This window comes from Nematostella vectensis, chromosome 14, assembly GCF_932526225.1.
Source record: "Nematostella vectensis chromosome 14, jaNemVect1.1, whole genome shotgun sequence".
Taxonomy (NCBI): domain Eukaryota; kingdom Metazoa; phylum Cnidaria; class Anthozoa; order Actiniaria; family Edwardsiidae; genus Nematostella; species Nematostella vectensis.
This window is the reverse complement of record NC_064047.1, coordinates 10380571-10400888: the sequence shown is the minus strand read 5'-3', so window position 1 is coordinate 10400888 and position 20318 is coordinate 10380571. Positions and strand designations below refer to the sequence as shown.

Below are 20318 nucleotides of genomic sequence, written 5' to 3'. Positions count from 1 at the left end.
TTTTATTATTCATTTGATACCCAAGAAGCACTGCGGGTTACGACACATGGATTCTCCGAGTGCAACCTTATTTGAAATAGGTGATCAAATATATCAATGCAAGACGGGGGAGGGTCTTGGAGTCTTTGGGGATTTGAGCCAATCCAGTTGAAATGCATGATTTCTGTTTGGCACACTGCACGGAATCGAAAAATACGAAATACAAGAGTTTGATTTAAAGTTCTTTTAAAGAATGTGGGAGTTATTTACTGCCGTTTTTAATATTCTGCGAACTCTCGTCGACGATATTCAAACAGAGCTAAAATAGCCTTCTGGCTTCCGTCATTCAAAAGCCTTGAAGAGGATTCATTGGCCAGCACTGAAATGGTTTCCAATCACGCCACCTTTCCGCAAGGCGCTGACCAATCAAAAAGCACGAAATGTAATAAATGACAACTTGAATGACGAAGCAAGAAAGCGGTTTAGCTGTTGGAAATTACTGACGACAGTTTGCAGCAAAACTAAATTCACAGTAAGTGAAAATAGCTATTGAAAACAACAAAGCATGATAGGATATTTGCTGAGAACAAGTATGGCCTTACATCACATAAACCAGATGCAAAAAGAAAAGTTTTCTTGTCGTAAAACGTTCAGTCGGTTATACAGAATTGACTGTAAAATTATTTTTGTATTTGTGAGGGCCTTAGCCTTGGGCAAACGTTTTATATACTAATAAACCAAGTCAATTGTTTCGTCTTCATTTACATGCATCTGAAAACGACGCATGGTGCGAACGGCTAAGTCTAGTTCCATTTCTTGTTGTATAAAAAAAGCGATTATTTAATTGTGAAACATGGTTATATTTTTGCATGCATGTGATAAAAACAAAGACAAATCTGTATCATCGACCCCCCCCCCCCCCCATCTAACCCAAGCAATACGAACTTTAAATCATTATTCTTAATTATTGCTACTTATTGGTCCGGATCTATAAGTACAAAGGATGCAGCAGTGCCTGTAAAATTGGTGTGAAATTTTATGATATTAGAAAAATCTAGCTCTTTAAACTTTACCCAATAAATGGTTTTAAACTTCAATCGCTTGTTTGACAAAAATTACAGTGGATTATATTTGGAAACACATTTCGTGCAACTAAGAGATTAAAAACAACTTCATGCTTCATTATTCCATTCCATGGTTCCCAATAACGCCCACAATTTTTCATATTTAAAAAATGAGTCTTAATTGCATGTTTCGATTCGCTGTGCTAAAAGGAGTATATCAGGCATGCCTGATGAATTGATTTAAGGTGTATTAATCACTATAAAAGGCACTCGCTGAATGCGCAATGCACAGAGTGTTTGAGATCTGAGCAAAACTCATACTCATTACACTTGTCTTGCCACGATGAAAGCGGTGATAGTTTTATTGCTAGTTGCCTTCGCCGCAGCAGCTAATGCATATCCTTTGGAAACTTATTAATGTTTATTACTCAGTTTTTGCTTGCATTTGTTAGTGGGAGTGATTTAAATCGAAATCCCCATACCAATATTGTTTGTTCGAGTTGAGGAAACTTTTCAATTATGTGGCTTGCATTTATCAGTGAATATGAATACTATATATACAGAATAGTATTATTGTTTGGGTTTAAATTTTTGCAAGGCTTATTTTACTTGTGCAATAGCTAAAACCGCAAGAATAATGGGTACCATTGATGATTACATTTTCACATGGTGACAATCAAGTCCAGCTCAACATTTCCTCTTCTTTTCATCGTCCCTGAGTTTTCATTCGTTATTAATTGCAAAGAAAAATCATATGTTGAAATCAAAAAGTAAAATTTTATATTTGATTTACCAAATTCAATAAAATTGCAATGAGCTGCCACAAATAAAAACGATGTAATGGATATATTTATATTTATTTCTTCTTTGCTAACATGACAATATATGTAGGCTGGATAGAGGCTACGGTATGTTCCCATTCATTAATTATTATTTTTTTCTTATTTTACGTAGATGATGTGGAAGAGGCCTTGGGAGAAATTATGGAAGACCACAGAGCTGCCAAGTTCAGGTGCGAATTACGGGAGAAAGTAAGGAAGATCGTGGAAGAAGGGGAGAAAGCTTTGAAAAATGTCAAGAAAGAAGAAGTTTGGAAAGAGGGAATGAAGAAGACGAATAAACTGATTGGGGTAATGAAGAAAAAAATAAGGGAGGAATTCAAGGAAAAGCAAGGGCTTGGAATGAAGATTTACCGTTACAAAATGCATATTCTTAAAGATATGTACAACGAGATGAAGAAACATAAATTGTATGAATTTGCTGAGAGAATCAAGGCGAAAATCAAAAATCTCAAGAAAAACAAGCCAAAGTACAGACCAGCATAAAAAGGTAGAGGGGGTGTTTTATTGCGTGGTTATACTTCTAAAAGGTTTATGAATTACATAATATTCTATGAAAACATTATCCCTTATTATTGTAATTTTGGTGTCAGGCTCCAAGACTTTAAAGGCTCAAAAATGAGCGAGCGTAAAAAACATTAAAATGGAAAATTAGAGACCGGCTATTCAGATCTCGATTGCAAATAAAATAAACGCACCTCGAAACTAGCTATCTTTAAAAAACACCCGATTACTTAAAGCGTCTATGGCTCATTCTTGCTTTGTTTTTGTGCCCGCTTCAGAAACTTCTACGCATCGCACGAATTGTAATTTATTGCAATCTACTTTAGCGACTTGTCATTGAATATAGCCGAGACTTGATCACTTACAGACACGCGGTAGCATCGCCAACTTGACAGTTTTAATTCATTAAAAACAATTGTTTTCAATTAAAAACAATGTCGGTGCGAGAAACGTGATATATCTGATGGCATGAACCTCATTAGCCAACCAGCGAGGCAAATGCATTCATAATGCACAAAAGAGCAAGGCGAAATATTGAAAAGCGCAATAATGTTGGATGCCTTATATATTTGCAGATGATGAGGATGAAGAACTAGATTATCTTGAAGACATCGAGGAAGACTCCGTTGCCGAGTTCAGATGCATCTTGTATGAGGCTGTGAAGAAAACCGTCCAAGCGGCTAAAAAGGCCAAAGAGGAAAATGCCAGCCATGAAAAGATCTGGAAACTGGGAAAAAAGAAGACAGATGCACTTCTGGAAAGAATTATATTATATAATTAAATGATATATGGAATTCCATAAGATAGTAGGAACCATCCTCAGAGTCAAGAAGTTGTACAAAGAGTTTGAGAAGAATGTAGGTGAAATTCCCAAAGTCCAGAGGATGGCCAAAAGTCTTGTCAGGAGAATCTATCGACACCATCTATTCGTTATGGTTGAAATGCACAGGTTGTTGAAAAAGGAAGGTATGGATAAAGTGGCTGAACTGAAGGCTATCAAAGAATTCAAAGAAAAGCACGAGGCCAAGTATGGCAAGGAAGATGAAGGTAATAATGATGATAATGATGCTATGATGCCATGATGATGCTGTAGGTGAAAATGATGATGATGATAGTGATGATGGTGGTGGCGGTGATGATGGTGGTGATGATGATCAGGCGCGTACCCAGGATTGGCCGGGTTGGGGGGAGGGGGGGTGCGCATTCAAAGGTATCATATGGAAAAAGCATAGTATTTGAAGATGTCTTAATAAAAAATGACCCACTTTTTGGCCGCCAAGGGGGGGGGGATGCGCGCACCCCCCTCTGTGTACGCGCCTGATTGGTGACGATGATGATGATGATAACGATAATGATATAATATATTATTGTTAGCTTTAACAGTTAACTTGGATGTAACATATCAACTCTTTTCTTTATTCTTTCTACTTTTTAAATAGATGACGCTTTGGAATTTTCCAATTTTGCTGAACACGCCTTTGGTGGGACCGAGGACGATGATCTGCCCGAAGACGAATCGGATGCTCTCGGTGGTACCGAAGAATCGGATGCTCTCGGTGGTACAGAAGAATCGGATGTTCTCGGTGGTACTGAATAAGAAATGGCAACAAGTGGATAGAAATAGGGAATGAGAAAGACGTTCAGATAACAACAATTGAATAATGATACGGAATGGAACAATGGCAAGCCTCCAAAAATTTTGTTTTATTTTAGATGCTAAAATCTGTTAATTCTTTTTTTTTCTACGAAAGCCTTTTTATTTAGGAAATGTGCAAACATTTAGATGGTTTTGATTCTATTGTAACCGATGTTCTAATAAATGAATTTTGCATTACGTTGCCTTTATATTTTCTATAGCAGTGCGCATGCGTGTAAACGAGGTTGTCACCATCTTCTCGCAGAAACGACACGACTGAATCATGGATACGAATGCTACGTAGTCTAAAACAAGTTTATGATTATTGACTATTTTTAATTAAAAGGCTAGCTCAAGGCTAATTTCAGGCAATCAGGAATAACCCAGATTTGCTGAGGTGAAGGGAGGTTGGGAATTGAAACTGAATGGAAGCACTGCATCGATTAACAACCTCTATACATTCTTTGACACAAATACATTGATTATTGAATGTAAAAGCTGCCCACCACCACCACCCATCCACCCACCTCCGGTCTTGGCCGAAGAAAAATTTTCATAAAATAAATAAATAAATGAATGAATGAATAAATTAATGAATGTCTAAATAGTCATCATCAAAATTTATACTATTCTATCTATCTCAACGTTAGATAATATAACATTGTATTTATCTGTCAAAGGAAAGGCTATTTTAGATATTTTTTGAATGGTTAACTTTCTTTAATTTTGAATATCCCGAGAACTCTTGCCAAAATACTAAAACAACCTTTTACTTTCGTGAATCAAATTTTAAATTTGTGACATAACTTTGGTACCCTCTGATTAGTCAATAAATAACTGTGAAATGGCTTGTTTGGAAGCCACATAAGTGTAGGCATAGCCAAAAATATTTTATGAAGCCATAATGTATTTATGTCGTTTGGAAATAACGAGCACGAGTTATTACTTTTAAGATAATTTAAAAATTATCACTCAGATTATTCGCAATATCTGAATATTGCGAATTAAATTATCACTCGGATTACTCGCAATATTGCGAATATCTGAATATTGCGAACAGTTCAATTGTTTTCAATCTTTTCGAAATGACGCTGAAAATATGAGACGGGTTGGCCCGTAGACGCAGTTTTGAAGAGGTAAGCTCCACACGTCATATTAAAAATTACCCAGAAGCCCGTGGGGACAAGTTGCCTGCTCGATATGTGAGGTCGGGTTGACTTTATTAAATCATGTTAAACACCAGAGAGAGCGTTATATTGGACTTTTACTTTAACCATCATCTTATCATACAAAAAATAGGCGATACAACATTTAAGTAGACTATTCGAGTAACTCTTTTACAGTACACCTGGAAATATTTATCATCACATTTCATTTTAATATTTCAGAAAAAAAATTGAATTTCCTAATCTGTACAATATAAGAGAAATTAAACTGCAGTTTTTGTCTTTATTCTTTTTTCAGTGCTAAATTTTCCATTGAGCTTGTTTTGCCCTCGATTCATTTGAAACCAAAGTACAATAGAACTCTCATAAAACTAACCGGTACTCAAACGAACTCGCCTAAAACGGACAGAAAACCCCTTCAAAAGTTATCGACAAAATTCACCGGTTCCAGCTGGTCCGGTTTAAAAGAGTTCTTCTGTGTTCTATTGTGACATGTCTATTTTAAGGAATTTTATTTTCTGTCACAATTCAGTGACACTTCACAAACGCCTTCACTCAAGATATGGACTCGTTACCAGGCTACACCTCCTATCAAATTCCCCACCCTCCACTCCTTCGACCCCGATACTTTTAAAGTCATAAGCCGCTCATGCGTACAAATTTGGTTAAAAGTCCTGTGCACTCAAAGTGACTTTAGTAGAGCTATCTTGCTCTTATGATCTGGGGTCTTTAATTTTTGCATTCTTTTCAAAGCTGTCTTACGTGTGGTGAGCTATCGCTCGTGAGAACTCAAATCTGGACAATCCGATGTCTTTTTGGCCTTCCTATTATAGCATTCTCCCAGAAGAGTCCAGAAGACGCTTGATGTGTCGTGAGTCCAAACCAATAATATAACTCGGTCCGCCACGCCTGTAAACTCGAAGATATAGACTCCAAGTCCTATCTTGGCATTCGTTCTACCGAGTTTAATAACCGCCTCATGTGCCGAGGATCTACAACACCCGCGTACTCGAAGTGTTTTTGCTGAAGGAATGGCACGTGCATCATATCATCGTACTCGACTTCCTTCATGTTATCAATGTACATAGGAAGACCAAGCGAAACGAGCCAATCCTCAAGCGACGACAGATTCCCAACCGGGTCGGCACCGGAAAGCTGAGAACTAAAGTCACACGGAACCTAGACGGAGGAAACAACTTTGTTAGGTTATAACCACAACAACGGGTCAGGAGAGAAGGGTAGATATATGAAAGGAGCGAGAACCCGGTATACGAGTTTTGGTTTATATGAAGTTAGAGCAATTTTATAAAGCCGGATTGGCAACTGATACCTGACAACTATGAGTGCGTGAAAGCGACGAGAATCCTATGCGTTCTTCTTCTTTTTTTATCAGTCAGATAAAGTCAGATACAGTTTGTATAATCGGGATCGGTACCGGACGACTGATAAATAAAGTCTATGAAAGGGGCGAGAACCCAGTATGGCTTTTTGGTTTTAATCAAGTATTACATCGGACAGTGGATGGACGAGAAACAACTTGCATAAAAGCTACATCAGAACCCCGCTAACTCGAACTCTGACGGGTCTTATGGATAGTTGTAATACAGTAGAACCCCGCTAACTCGAACTCTGACGGGTCTTATGGATAGTTGTAATACAGTAGAACCCCGCTAACTCGAACTCTGACGGGTCTTATGGATAGTTGTAATACAGTAGAACCCCGTTAACTCAAACTCTGACGGGTCTTATGCATAGTTGTAATACAGTAGAACCCCGTTAACTCAAACTATGACGGGTCTTATGGATAGTGGTAATACAGTAGAACCCCGCTAACTCGAACTCTGACGGGTCTTATGGATAGTGGTAATACAGTAGAACCCCGCTAACTCGAACTCTGACGGGTCTTATGGATAGTGGTAATACAGTAGAACCCCGTTAACTCGAACTATGACGGGTCTTATGGATAGTGGTAATACAGTAGAACCCCGTTAACTCAAACTCTGACGGGTCTTATGGATAGTGGTAATACAGTAGAACCCCGCTAACTCGAACTCTGACGGGTCTTATGCATAGTTGTAATACAGTAGAACCCCGTTAACTCGAACTCTGACGGGTTTTGTGGATAGTGGTAATACAGTAGACCCCCGAAAACTTAAAAAAAATTTTTTTTTATCTTCCTTTCATGAAAATCTTCATGACGTCGTGCATGATGTTTCCTTTCTGTGTGCATTTTTTTTTCTGTCTGGTTTGGGCTACATGCATATTTTTTCAAGGTTTTTCATCGGTTTTTCATGAATAATTTGTGTTCATGACCCACCCCCCACCCTCCTTAACTTTTCTAATGGTCCATCCCTAAGCTGTTGCTCGCGTAACACTAGCAGACTTTGTCCTACAAAAATATATATACAAACAGTCAGCTTATGACGTACCATCTGGCGTCGTTGTTCTTTTAGCTTCAAGCTGCGGATCTTGTCCATTATTTGGGCTATTTCCTCCTTCGGTCTTCGCAATTCCTCGGAGTACCGATCTACAAGATTTACTGGCACGCCCCAGCGACCGTTCTGGAACGCGATAACACATAAGTTACTCATTAGGAACTGATTGGTTGATTGGTTTATGTTCTTGTTAAGGGTGGGGGTGGGTTTTCATAATTCTATCATTAATTTGTACTCATCTTCGTTTGTAAGTAAATGCTTTTATTTTGCTTCTCCCCATGCACGATTTCCTTTTCTGCCATTGGTCTGTTTTTTTTTTTTTTCTGCTGGTTATCCTGCACGCCTATGCCTCCCCCTCCACATCAAACTTCTAAACTTCTAATAGTCCGTCCCTTGGGTTGTGTGTGTGTGTGTGGGGAGGGGGGGGGAGGTGGGTTGCGATACCTGTGCCCACGTCCCTAGATACCTCAAACGCGACCAGTCAAGTCAGGGGTCTTAACGTTGTTGGTCACGTGATGCATATTGATGTTGACGTGATGCCTGTCACGTTGTGGTGTGCCTTCCGTTGAGTAACTAGACACGTGATGCTTGTCACGTCAGTACTGTGCACTTACCTTTTCAGTGTAAGGCCGCTCGGCGAGGTTTATTTGTTCTATCCTCAGTCTCCTCTCGATCAACTCCGAAAGTGAGTGCGATGCACGCTTCTTGGGGACTGGGACTTGCAAAGCTTCCGCTGGTTTATTATCATCCCTACCTACCCCTCCCGTGCTGGGTTTGTTTGCAATAGAGGGAGGGGGTTTGGACTTTTTCGGTGGTGGTTTCGGTTTGGTTTTTACTGGCGGCTTAGGCTTAGCAACTGTCTCTGAGTCCTTTACACCGGATTCCGTTTCCTTGATAACTTTTTTCTCGGCACTACAATCGGAACCCTTAGAATCGGAACTGGCTGTATCATTAATTCCCAAATTTGCGTTGTTATAAATCTGCGGACGTCGAACTATAACAGACGTTTGATTAAAGATGGCCGTTTCCGGTCGAGGCGGTAATGGCGGTGGTGACGTAGGAGAACGGTTAGGTTCTTGTATGACGGAAGGCGTGACAGAAGTGTCTTGCGTGATAGGCAAAGGTCCACATTCTTTTTTACGCCTTGGAGGCTTGGCTGGGATCTCTTTCCCTAAAGGAGGACGAGTTTTCAATCGGGCTCTTGCGTCCTCTATAGATTTCTGATTTACAGGTCCCATGTCTGTGTCCTCTTGCAGTAACATATCCGCGGGGGGTGGGGAGGGAAAACGATCCTCGTCCGACATGCACCCCCCCTCTGGACTCACAGTTCTGCTTTGAATGTCGTTGGTTTTATTTGGAGGCAGGGGGAGAGGTACACCAGTTGCTGCCGCGCCGGGCGTACTAGATTGTTCTATTTTGGAAGTTTGATTTGGTGGGGTGAGGGGAGGGGGTGTCGCTTTTCTTACGGTGGGAGGGGTGGACGGTTTCCGTGGGGGAGGGGGTGGCCGTCGTGCAACTTTAGGAGGAGCCATTGGAGCCATTGCTTTTTTGGGAGTGAATTCCGGTAGAGAGCCTTTCCTATCGAGAGGTGCAGGTTTTTCGCGTCTTGGTAGAGTACTGACTTTCTCGACGCCTGTAAGCAACAAAAGGGTTTATTAAAATGCAACAGAAAATCTTATGGCTTGGGGCGGGTTTATAAGCAAAAGCAAAGAGACGATGATGGTAATGATGATGACGAAGACACGGTGAGGGTAATTAGCATGATGTTTGTAATTTTGAAGATAATCATATTTTGTGGGGATGGTACAACTGATAGTTATTGCGACACTGATTTGATTATAATTGTTAATGAAGTTTATGGCGATGATGATAATGAATGTTGTGTTGATAACGATTATATTTATGATGATAATACTATAGATTATGTTGATGATGGTGAAAATGATGATGATGATGATGATGATAATGTCGTTGTTAGTAGTTATTGTTGTGTTGATGACAATTATGATGATGATGAAAATACTATAGATGATGTTGATGATGTTGATGATGGTGAAAATGATGATGATGATGGTGAAAATGATGATGTTGATGATGGTGAAAATGATGATGTTGATGATGGTGAAAATGATGATGTTGATGATGTTGATGATGGTGAAAATGATGATGATGATGGTGAAAATGATGATGATGATGGTGAAAATGATGATGATGATGATGATGATGGTGAAAATGATGATGATGATGATGATGATGATGATGATGATGGTGATGGTGATGGTGATGGTGATGGTGGTGGTGATGGTGATGATGATGGTGATGATGATGATGATGATGATGATGATGTCGTTGTTAGTAGTTATTGTTGTGTTGATGACAATTATGATGATGATGAAAATACTATAGATGTTGTTGATTACGATAGTCTGAGCCCGTCTCCTCACCCTCCTCACGCGCCATCAGTACAGTGTTAATCTCGTTCAGCAGCCCATGTAACTTATGAGCAGGCGCACTGGCGCTAAGCTGACAGGGAGGGTCGTCACCAGACTTCCCGACCGATGAGCTGGATGAGCTGTGAAGGGACGAGAAGGACTGGAAATAAAATAAAAGGACTGTGTGAGCAAGGTGGCTAGAACGGCTAGGAGAAACAATTACAGGTATAAGAGTGATACTGTGCTCATGCATATTTCAGAACTACCGGGGTCAAATATAATTCAAAATAAATGGTTGTCGCAAGTGTTCAGCTTCTTATTTGCCGATTGCTTTATAGAGCTCGTTCCATACCTCGTTCTGCACTTGTCTCAACCGACGATTACCACCTGGTGAGGGGTCTGGTGACGAATCTGACTGCGGCATCGCGTCATCTTCTGAACTGACAACAAGGCCCGAGTCTACAACGACAAAATAATACGTGTATTTCAAACAACATTCCTACAGGTCATTAAATTAGAGGAAATGCAGAGGAATTGCTGAATTTTGGAGCGCAGATTGAGGTGTTGAGGGCTTAGAAAGGCCCCTCAATTAGCCGCCATACAACTCATGTCTGACCACGGACCACAGCTAAGGTGGAAGTTGTTGGTTTTGTGGAGGGAGGAAAATCGGAGAACCCAGAGAAAAACCGTCGGAGCAAAAGCGAGACCAACTTACTCAACTCACGTCGGAACCGGGAATCGAACCCAGAACCCAGTGGTGAGAGGCACAGGCGCTACAGAGCGACCGGGAAACCTGTGGTGAGAGGCACAGGCGCTACAGAGCGACCGGGAAACCTGTGGTGAGAGGCACAGGCGCTACAGAGCGACCGGGAAACCTGTGGTGAGAGGCACATGCGCTATAGAGCGACCGGGAAACTTGTGGTGAGAGGCACAGGCGCTACAGAGCGACCGGGAAACCTGTGGTGAGAGGCACAGGCGCTACAGAGCGACCGGAAAACCTGTGGTGAGAGGCACAGCCGCTAGAGAGCGACCGGGAAACCTGTGGTGAGAGGCACACGCACAACAGAGCGACGCTCTGCCAACTGCGCCACCTGGGCTCCCTCAAGGGCACGTAAAGGGAGGGCAAGTATATGGGCCGTCGTGGATACAACGAGCTTGGGCACAACCCTAGCATCTTACACGATGAGTCACACTCTTTTGTATAACTACCTTGCTCGGCGTACGATACAAAACTCGGCTGTGCTTTTGGGGGAGCAGTGTTGATCACTGAAGCGAAGGCCCCGGAAACGCGTTTTATGCTGATGCGAGAAGTCGAGTTGCGAGAAGACTTGGGCGAGAACTTGTGTCTTACATTTTTACTCTGAAAGAAAAACATTATCACACGACCTCTTTTTTAAATAGGGTCAACGGTTACGAAGATTCCTTTCGAACTACGGTGCGTCGTTTATTATTTTTTATATCAGAAACGTAATCTAACGTTTCAAAAGGCTATCATACTTAACAGTCAGGCGAAAGAAAGAAAAGAATAATGGTTTGGTTCTGGCAGTCACAGTCTCCCTTGCAGCCGTAGTGGCCTCTTCACGCTTGGCGTTACTTACTAGGGCTTAAGCGCCGCCTAGCGTGACGAGTCCAGAACGGCTGCAAGGGGGACTGACAGCCAGAACCAAACCAGTATTCCTTTTTTTTCTTGCGCCTGACTGTAAAGTCACGGAATGACGCTTTATTGCGGTTTTTAATTTTTGCCAACTCTCGCCGACGAGACATCATGTCATTTGACACCCTTAGCCATCATCCGTTTTCACTGGCCAGCACTGAAATGGTTTCCATCCAATAACGACACCCCTCAGCAAGGCTCTAACCAATCAAGTAGGACCAAATGTTTTTCCGTTAAAGTGCTATCTTGGGTGATAATTACGAACCTTGTGTGACGGAGAGCCCTCGTCGTCCTTGTGTTTTTCTTCATAGCTGTCAACAAACAATAAAAAAGAACGATTACGGCTATCGTTTGCTTAATTGGTCTAAAAGTCTAGGGCGAGCGCGCGGGAGAACTGTGGTAATCGAAACGTAAAAAACTGGGCCTCTTTTCAAGATGGCGGCCAGCACAAACGTAGCAAACACATCCATTTGTGCAAGTTTACGTGAAAATTTTCGACGAAGAAAGACCTAGGGGTAGACAAAGCGATGAAAAAGCACAGGGTGCTTGTAGGACTGAAAACGAGAACAACTCGAAACAGATATTTCTGCTAGCTATGCTTATGTCAGGCTATGTTGCTGGCTGACCTCACAAGCCTCTCAAGCGCCTGCTCCACCGTGATCTTATGGTCACGCACTGACTTCATCAGCTCTATCCGGTCCTGCTCGCTCATTTTCATGTCACACGCCACGATCTCGGACACCGGACGTCCGGTGTGGCGCTTTTTCATGCTCGGGAAGAAGCCTCGTTTGATTTTTGTTTTTGCTGCGGGGGAGTCGTCCTCGCTGCAAGAGCCACTCTACAAAACAAAAAAAGGAAATATATGAGTGATGCGGGGGAGGGGAGGGGGGATTTATTGTTGCTGTGGGAGAGGTCAGAAAAAGGAGATTTATCAGGTGCTGTGTGGGGAGAGGTCAGGAAAAAGAGATATATTGGTGCTGTAGGGGGAAGGGTAAAAAAATGGAGATATATTGGTACTGTGGGGGGGGAGGGTCAGAAAAAAGATATATTGGCACTGTGGGGGTAAGGGTCGGAAAAAAGATATATTGTTGCTGTGGGAGAGGTCAGAAAAAGGAGATTTATCAGGTGCTGTGTGGGGAGAGGTCAGGAAAAAGAGATATTGGCACTGTGGGGGGAAGGGTCAGAAAAAAGATCTATTGGTGCTGTGGGGGAGGGGGTCGGAAGTGAAGGCTATGGAAATGGCATTACCTTCTGCTGTGGTTGTGACGGTGGCTTTGGTCGGTGTTCCTTCTCGTACCTGGAAAATAAAAACATGAATAAAAAAAGGCAAACAACAAGAAACAAAGCAAAAACAATATCCATTACAACAACGAAAAACAACTATTACTGAGTATATAGTAGTGACAAGATGCAGCAGCGACAACAATGCAACTATTAAACGACAAAAACAACAACAGAGACACTACTATAAAAAAGACAATGATAAAATTATCTCCACGGAGAATAAAAACAAGAGCAACATGACTATGTCAACAAATACAAAATTTAAAATCGACACAAAATAAGGAAAATTGTCAAAATAATATATATTAAAACACGCTAAACATGTCAGGCAATTCTCCAAGCTGTAAGTAGTTGAAAAATAAACAAGCAGTTTATGTGCGGAATGCATATTGTTAAAGCCGCATTGTCACAAGTTAACTTCCGGTCGATTACTTAACAATATCCGATGATTTTTAACGGAAAACGCGAAAAATATTTAAAAATATTGAAAGCAGTGTGTTTATTGGAAGTTTCTTTGAGGATGTGATTGATAATTTAGAGCGGATGGCCTGTGTAATTTCTCGGATTTAGATTCTTTTGTCTTTTAACGGTTGAGGTTTCCGTCGGACCTCCGGAAGTAAACTGGTGACAATGCGGCTTTAAGATATCCGGGAACTAACTGTTGTAACTGCTCGACTGCCTCCTCCACGGTCAAATCTCCTTGCTTGACCATGATCATCAAAGTCATCCTGTCCTCCTCCCCCATAGTGATATCACTCGCGGGGAGGTCCCCAGGGGAGCAGGGTTTCGACTCAGGGATTTTGTCCTCGTGGCTGGAACTTTTGCTGCTTCGCTTACTGCTTCTGAACCAAGAAGAAAACGGTTTGCCTTTAAATGACGATGGCTCCCTTGCGCGGGGTTTTAATCCCTTGATATCAGCTGTGAAGATACGTATTTCATGTCAATATGATTATGATTGTTAATGTTTTTTAATAAATATTGAAAGACGAATTATGAGAAGAAACCCCAAATTAAATACCTTAAAATATAATCGTATGCTTTAATAACCAAATTTAACTGAAATATCGCATCAGCTTTTACAGATGAGCCGATGGAAATGGATGCTTTTCTTACTATTGGTACTTTTTTGTTAGGACGACAAAATGGCGGCTAACAGAGGCTTTCTAAGCAGATTATATTCACCGTTCACATGGAGCTCTTTCAGTGAGTCAAGACTTCTGGATAGTTTTGTGTTTCGCTCTACAGGTCGTCTCCTTTTCTCTTTGTCAGGTTTTGTAGGACTGCTAACATCTAAATACTCCGCTGGGACCTGTAGATATCGGGAGAGCTTAGTAGAGGGCCATTTGTTAGAAAACTGTTAAGGATAAAAATGCCAACCTGGAATAAAGCCTGCATACAGATACAAGCAGGCTTGAAAATTTTGTAGATGATTTTCAACAGCTAAATCGCCTTCTTCCTACTACCGTTCAAATTCCTCGATAAGGTTTCCATTTCCCAGTGCAGCACAATCACAATCAAAATTGCTTTTATTGTCTCACGTGTCATTTAACTCACGATAAAAACTTTATACAATACAGTGTCAGTGACTACCGTCATATCTCTTGCTTCTGGAAAAATCTTCAAATACAGCTCGCTCTATGCACGCATGCAAAAACAACAACAACTTAGAATTAACGTATAAAAGTGAGTCCCAGCCGACAGAATAACGTTACTGCGATTCCAAATAGTCTGCAAAATTGCATCATTTATTTCCATCTGCTAAGCAGAATGGCTTCTGCCATTCAAATTAATGGAATAACATTTTTGATTGGTCATGGCCTTGCGGAGATGTGGCGTTATCGGAAACCATTTTAGTGCTGGCATAACTAGAAAGACTACAGGCAAGAAGGTATGAATCAACACACGGTTGAAAATAGGTATGTTAAACGCCTCTGTGGAACAGAAGGGCTAACGCTCGAAACGTCAGCGCAACCATTTTAGTGCTGGCCAATGAAATGCTTTTAGGATTTTGAATGACGGAAGCCAGAAGCCGAGTTTCGTCGGCGAGATTTCGAAAAATATTGAGTTTCGCAGTAATCAACGTTGTAATAAGATTGTTATGAAAGTTTAGATAACGCGAAAATGAAGTATCTAATTTTTGGCATTTGGTGGGAAACGCTAGTTTCACGTTAAAACACAGCATTGAGTATTTGCAACGTTCCAAGTTATAGTTAAATTCATTGTTTGGCGACCACCAAGAATCAAACATCGTTGTCTCGTCTGGATATAGCGCGCTCCCAGACGAGAATAAATTATGAATTCTTAGCGGCCGCGAAACTACGAATTCGGCTTACAATCACGACCAATATGTAGAGTGAGAAAAAAGACTTCGTTTCTTAGGGCGCGACCTTTTCATGGTATTGTCGTCTCAATAAGACTGTCGCCTTTTACCCGGAGAACAGTAAAGGCGCGACCCGATAGTCACGGTTACACTAGCGCAAAACACCAACACCGATTTTTTTTTCATGGTTATAAACCGAGCTCCCAAATGAATGAACCACAGCGAAGTTTCTCCAGATACGCCAAAAAAGATATTTACAGACCTAGAGAGTTCTATACAAAGATAGACATAGCGGAGTTTCAGTAGGCGTATACAGTATGCCACATTTGGCGAGCTAGAAATTTCGAAAAGTTAAAGTCCTTTGGGCCGAATAACGTGCAACGTTGTTTTGGCTTGCATCATTTTAAAAACTAAAGCTATCCCAGAATTGCTTTAGACACCGAATTGAGCCTTTTTATTACAGGATGGGCCATATTTTATAATTGGAAAGGATTGAGGTTTCATAGACTACAGAAACCATGTGATTCGAAAATTGATTGAAAGCTCACCCGAATTTCGCTTTGCCATGTGTATAGCTTCGTGAGACGGAGTTTTATTTTGAGCCATTTATTTTGTTTTGAATTGTTGTTTAATGCCAACTAAAATGACATCATCAGGGAAAATATTTTCGTGTGACCGTTTGCAGCTTGTAAAAACTTCATCCCCCACAAACACCCACGCCAATTTATGTGTTTAGGCCCAAGGCCACATACGTGCAGCTTAATACCATCAGAACTTTAAGAACTTTTAGTGCTTTAAGGTTGCTTATTGGCGTACCAATACTGGTAACCCAAGCTCTCTAATTGACTCTAATGGTATTACTAGAGTTCTTGGGCTACCTTTGGTTTCATTAGAACTGTGGCTATGACTGTACCTTAGAATCTGCGAAGGGAGGGGCACTGTGGCATTCACTAGATGCAGTGTCAGATGTATAGGATGACGAACTGCTTTCACGCCGCCTCACACCACTTGTGTTGGCAGGGCTATTTTTCCTGAATGCCTTTGGTAACGTACCTGCTTTTGGGGTCTGGAAATAAGTGTAAAAAAGTAATGCTAAACCAAAAGTTTTAAATAGGGCTAAGGCATTTTTTTTTGTCAGAGAATACTTGTAACACAGCATAGAAAATTTCCTCCCATACAAACACAAATCAGGGTGGCTCAATAAACCTGTTGCTCTTTAAATTGTGGTTTAATGAATTTGTTGCTCTTGAGGGGGATGCGAATGCACAGCACCCATTGCCCTCCCCCCCTGGTATGGATTTGCTAATTTGTAATTAGGATTTAAATCCACGCACCTCTTGCTTTGCATCATCCTGTTTCTTGGCCATTTCTCCAACCTGCCTCAGGCGCATACTCTCTAGAGCTTCCTGCACGTCTTCCTCATACGTGTAAAACTTGTCAGCATATAGGGTCACAAGAGCGGCAAGGTTACCGCAGCTTCCATCCTAAGGAAAAATAAAAACAACAAATCAAGGTCATAAAACAAAACATCTTTTAGGCAGCCTGTGTTCTAGTGGATACTTAAAATAATGTACAGTATTTCATTTATCTTATTTCATCCTGGGTGCTGTGACTGACTGACTGACTTTTAATGGGGTTGCAAAAGAAGGTTAAAAGAAGGTTCTAGCCTTAAGAATGATTATTCAGGGAGGAGGGGAGACAAGGTTAGAAAAGAAAAAGAACTAAGGTAGTCTGAAGAAAAACAGAGATATATTGGGCCGAAATTTGAAAGAGGGTTTCGCTTAAACCCCCATTAAACCAGTCTAAGTACTGTTTGTCTGAAATTCTATTTTGGACAATCCCATAACATTGGAGATAATTATATATCAATGTTTGTCCAAAAGGTTACATTGCAATAATTAGAAAATAATCATTAAAACATAGAAGCATTCTTATAACAGGTAAAAATGTATTAGTTGTTGCTTTATAGTATTATTTAGCATTATGTGTTTTCTATAAAAAATGGCTGTGGGTAAGCTTTAGCTGAAGCTGTTTTGATGATTTCCACTGACACAACAAAACAAGTTAAAACAAAATCTACGAATAAGCAAAATACAGCAAACAGATGTATCAATTTAAAGCAGTATTTGATGGGTAAAAGAATGTAAGTGCAGAGTTATGCACTTCCATGAAGGAAAGACGGTCTTGATAAAAATGGTACGTAGATTCCTTAGACCAGTGATATTAATATTATCACATATCAATCAATGCATATTTAGTCTATTAACAACTTTAATTATTGTTCTAGGGTAGGGTTAGAAAATTATGATATTTTCATGTTTGTATGATAAGTATGATTAAAATAATAACTCCATCTTTCAAGGATGTAGTATTTAATTAAGTATTCAGCATCAAAACCCACATTCAGCAATAACTTTAAAATGAAACAGCTATCATATCTTGGCCAAAACAAGCTTTTACAAGTTGTCTTTTTTTATTAAAGAAATGTGATGTGCCTTTACATCTTGTGCAAGTAACTTTAGAATATGAAAATAAGAAGTTATTATTTAGAGAGAATCCACAAAAAACAACTAGCAAATTTCAATAAAACTTAGCAAACAAAATATGCAATGTACTCAATTTGGACACATTCATTCCATTAATTTTCAAGAGCTTTTTTACAAGAAACATACAGAGAAATTGAAAGAGTTAAGTCTAAAACCAAGTATAATGTATTCCATTAAATATAACAATGCTGTAAGTTTGTCTAGACCTGAGGCAATGTCTACCTTATTCCGGAGGAAATGTTTGCATCCATTTTATAAATAAGATATAAAAAAAATGTAGATTCCTTGATAAAAACTATATGTTGAATGATACAATAAAAACTTGTTTTAACGCCCTAGGCACTAATTTTTCTATGAGTTGCAAAAGAGGTGCTTATTCAAAGGTTATTAAAGATTTAGACTTCAGCTTTAGGAGAATCATCTCCTTCATTTTAAAATTATCAAATCCTTTCGCTTCGTCACCCTACATTTATTTTTTGGAGGAGCTTATTTCAAGGCAGTGCATATTATATTTTGAATATTAAGATGGGTGCTTCTTACAAGCAAAGTGAATGAATGGAAAACTTTATTAATGTCTCTCTAACTTATAGCCCAACATTAGTGCTTGCACTAATCGAGGATACTCGGGGTGCTTATTGGAAGCTAGGTGACAAAACAAACAACTACAGTATTTCTGTAAAACTTGAGTCTGCCGTGAAGAAGTCTTATTAAAAACGAAAATTTGGCAGAGTCAAATTCCAGTTTTTGGTGTATTGTATTTATACTTCTGGTTCACGAACACAACTATTTGGACTTCTTCTTTTTATCTGTAAAACTTGAGATACTGCATTCTTTGAAAGAAAAAAAATGCATTAAAAGTGAATTAACGTTTTGATGCCTTGTGATATTCTTTAATTTCAAAACGGATAATGCTAGCAGTGAGTGCAGCGAGTGAAGTAGAGTGTAGTACAACCTTTTCAAAGAAGGTATGTACCTGAAATTTTCTCAGGAAATGTACAATGTACTGTGCTTATACTTTTGTTAATTTTATAAATAAAAAGAACAACTTCGATATATCCTGCCACAAAGTTTATAAAAGAACTTCACACCTTAATTTCAAAAGAATGAGGCATCAAATGGAAACAAATGATATGGCAGGGTATTCCGAAGTTAAGCAAACAAAAAAAGCAAAAAAAAGTAGGGATAATAAATAGCAATTTATTTATCTTTGTACTATTTTTATTTAAAAATATATAATGTCCTCAGGCAGTTATGTACTTTTGAATATTTCAAATACTTGCTAACCCTAACAGCCCTAATATGCTTGGGCAAATACATGGATTCAAATCTCCTTTGAGTTTTGTAATGCAAAACACAAATTTCATTGTTGCAATCTGTAGTTGTACCGAAGCTGGATTTAAATGTAAAATTAAAATGCAACATATATCAATGGTCAAAATAAAATATGACAATAGGAATGTAAAATGATGGGAGAAATGAAAGATGGAGGATTTTGACAATCCCAGTGACAAGTTCGCAGGTATTTGAAGTTTTTGATTGCCTGTTTAGACAGTTTTAGACATGACAGGATTCCAGAGGAAATGAACGAAATCGCGATACATCGCTGACACGCGCAAAGTTGCACTAAACGTTGTATCATTACATTCAAGAGATTAAACTTTCAGTCGAAATGTTAACCACAAATAATTTCCTGAATGACCACAAAAATCGGTAAATAAAGTTTAACCACGAGCCCACGACATTTTTACAGGGAAACAATACTTATTGGCCAATAAGTAAACCTCACATTTATCGACATTATTAGAGAAATTTACATTGAACAATAGAAATGTACAAATAGTCACAAATGGGGTTAACGTGGTATTGGGGTAAAGTCAGTGAGCTCACCCGTTCAGTGTATGGATAATCAGTTAGGCGAATCTTATCCTCTTGTAGCTTGTCATCAAGGAGCATTTTGAGTTTTAGAGGGATGAATTTCTCTCGAGTCTGGGCATTAGGTGGTGGTAGGCTATCTTGACCTTCCTCTAGTACAAAATAAACGGCTGTTCCACTTTGTTTCAACCGCTCAACGGCGCTTAGAATATCCACTCTATCCCTAATATTTTCAACACCGATGGCGTCCAAGTCCTCTTCGCCAATTTCTTTACAAATATCCAATTCATCGTAGCCATTATCTAGGAATTCTTGAGTATATTGTATAAGTCCGAGGGACCTTAACCAGTCTTCTACGGTACTGCTCATAATAATGCGATATCTCCAGTGAAATTACGTTCCCACATTGTATAGACAAAGTTCAACCTCTTGGCTTTTTCCCCTTCATGTTAATTTCAGTTTAAGGGATTTTTGGCGGCGTTTTCTTGGCAGGGTTTTGCCATGTTTTGTCTTTCTGTCACTGCCTCTTTTCGTGTTGTTCTAACCCAAAAGGCCTGGCTTCTATGTTAGAACCCATTCCACTGCTA

At 39.8% G+C, this 20318-nt stretch overlaps 3 protein-coding genes across 3 annotated transcripts; 2 read left to right on the top strand and 1 right to left on the bottom strand.

Moving 5' to 3' along the window:
• The first annotated feature begins 1328 nt into the window (after nt 1-1328).
• On the top strand, nt 1329-2729 carry LOC116615622. The gene is made up of 2 exons (XM_048721745.1): nt 1329-1458; nt 1997-2729. The coding sequence occupies exons 1-2, from the start codon at nt 1387-1389 to the stop codon at nt 2366-2368; spliced, it is 444 nt and encodes a 147-aa protein (XP_048577702.1). The 5' UTR covers nt 1329-1386; the 3' UTR covers nt 2369-2729.
• Nucleotides 2730-2796: 67 nt separating this feature from the next.
• LOC116605189 lies at nt 2797-4220 on the top strand. Its single transcript, XM_048721746.1, has 3 exons — nt 2797-3433; nt 3826-3923; nt 3978-4220. The coding sequence occupies exons 1-3, from the start codon at nt 3175-3177 to the stop codon at nt 3981-3983; spliced, it is 363 nt and encodes a 120-aa protein (XP_048577703.1). The 5' UTR covers nt 2797-3174; the 3' UTR covers nt 3984-4220.
• A 1048-nt stretch (nt 4221-5268) lies between these two features.
• On the bottom strand, nt 5269-20302 carry LOC5499766 (SAM and SH3 domain-containing protein 1). Its single transcript, XM_048721747.1, has 14 exons — nt 19747-20302; nt 16648-16797; nt 16227-16379; nt 14176-14302; nt 13653-13911; nt 12958-13006; nt 12336-12547; nt 11975-12020; nt 11265-11415; nt 10408-10514; nt 10068-10215; nt 8238-9256; nt 7618-7749; nt 5269-6367 (listed from the first exon to the last, which is right to left on the bottom strand). Exons 1-14 carry the CDS (start codon nt 20098-20100, stop codon nt 6128-6130), a joined length of 3147 nt encoding a protein of 1048 aa, XP_048577704.1. The 5' UTR covers nt 20101-20302; the 3' UTR covers nt 5269-6127.
• Nucleotides 20303-20318: the final 16 nt, after the last annotated feature.

Excerpts from the sequence above, each read along its gene's own strand:
- LOC116615622 (XM_048721745.1), top strand. The coding sequence starts at position 1,387 with ATGAAAGCGGTGATAGTTTTATTGCTAGTTGCCTTCGCCGCAGCAGCT. Across the intron at positions 1,459-1,996 it reads CATATCCTTTGGAAACTTAT|GATGATGTGGAAGAGGCCTT; the intron begins TAATGTTTATTA and ends TTATTTTACGTA.
- LOC116605189 (XM_048721746.1), top strand. The coding sequence starts at position 3,175 with ATGGAATTCCATAAGATAGTAGGAACCATCCTCAGAGTCAAGAAGTTG. Across the intron at positions 3,434-3,825 it reads GTATGGCAAGGAAGATGAAG|ATGACGCTTTGGAATTTTCC; the intron begins GTAATAATGATG and ends CTTTTTAAATAG.
- LOC5499766 (XM_048721747.1), bottom strand. The coding sequence starts at position 20,100 with ATGAGCAGTACCGTAGAAGACTGGTTAAGGTCCCTCGGACTTATACAA. Across the intron at positions 9,257-10,067 it reads ACTGATGGCGCGTGAGGAGG|GCGTCGAGAAAGTCAGTACT; the intron begins GTGAGGAGACGG and ends TGTTGCTTACAG. Across the intron at positions 6,368-7,617 it reads AAGAACAACGACGCCAGATG|GTTCCGTGTGACTTTAGTTC; the intron begins GTACGTCATAAG and ends TCCTCCGTCTAG.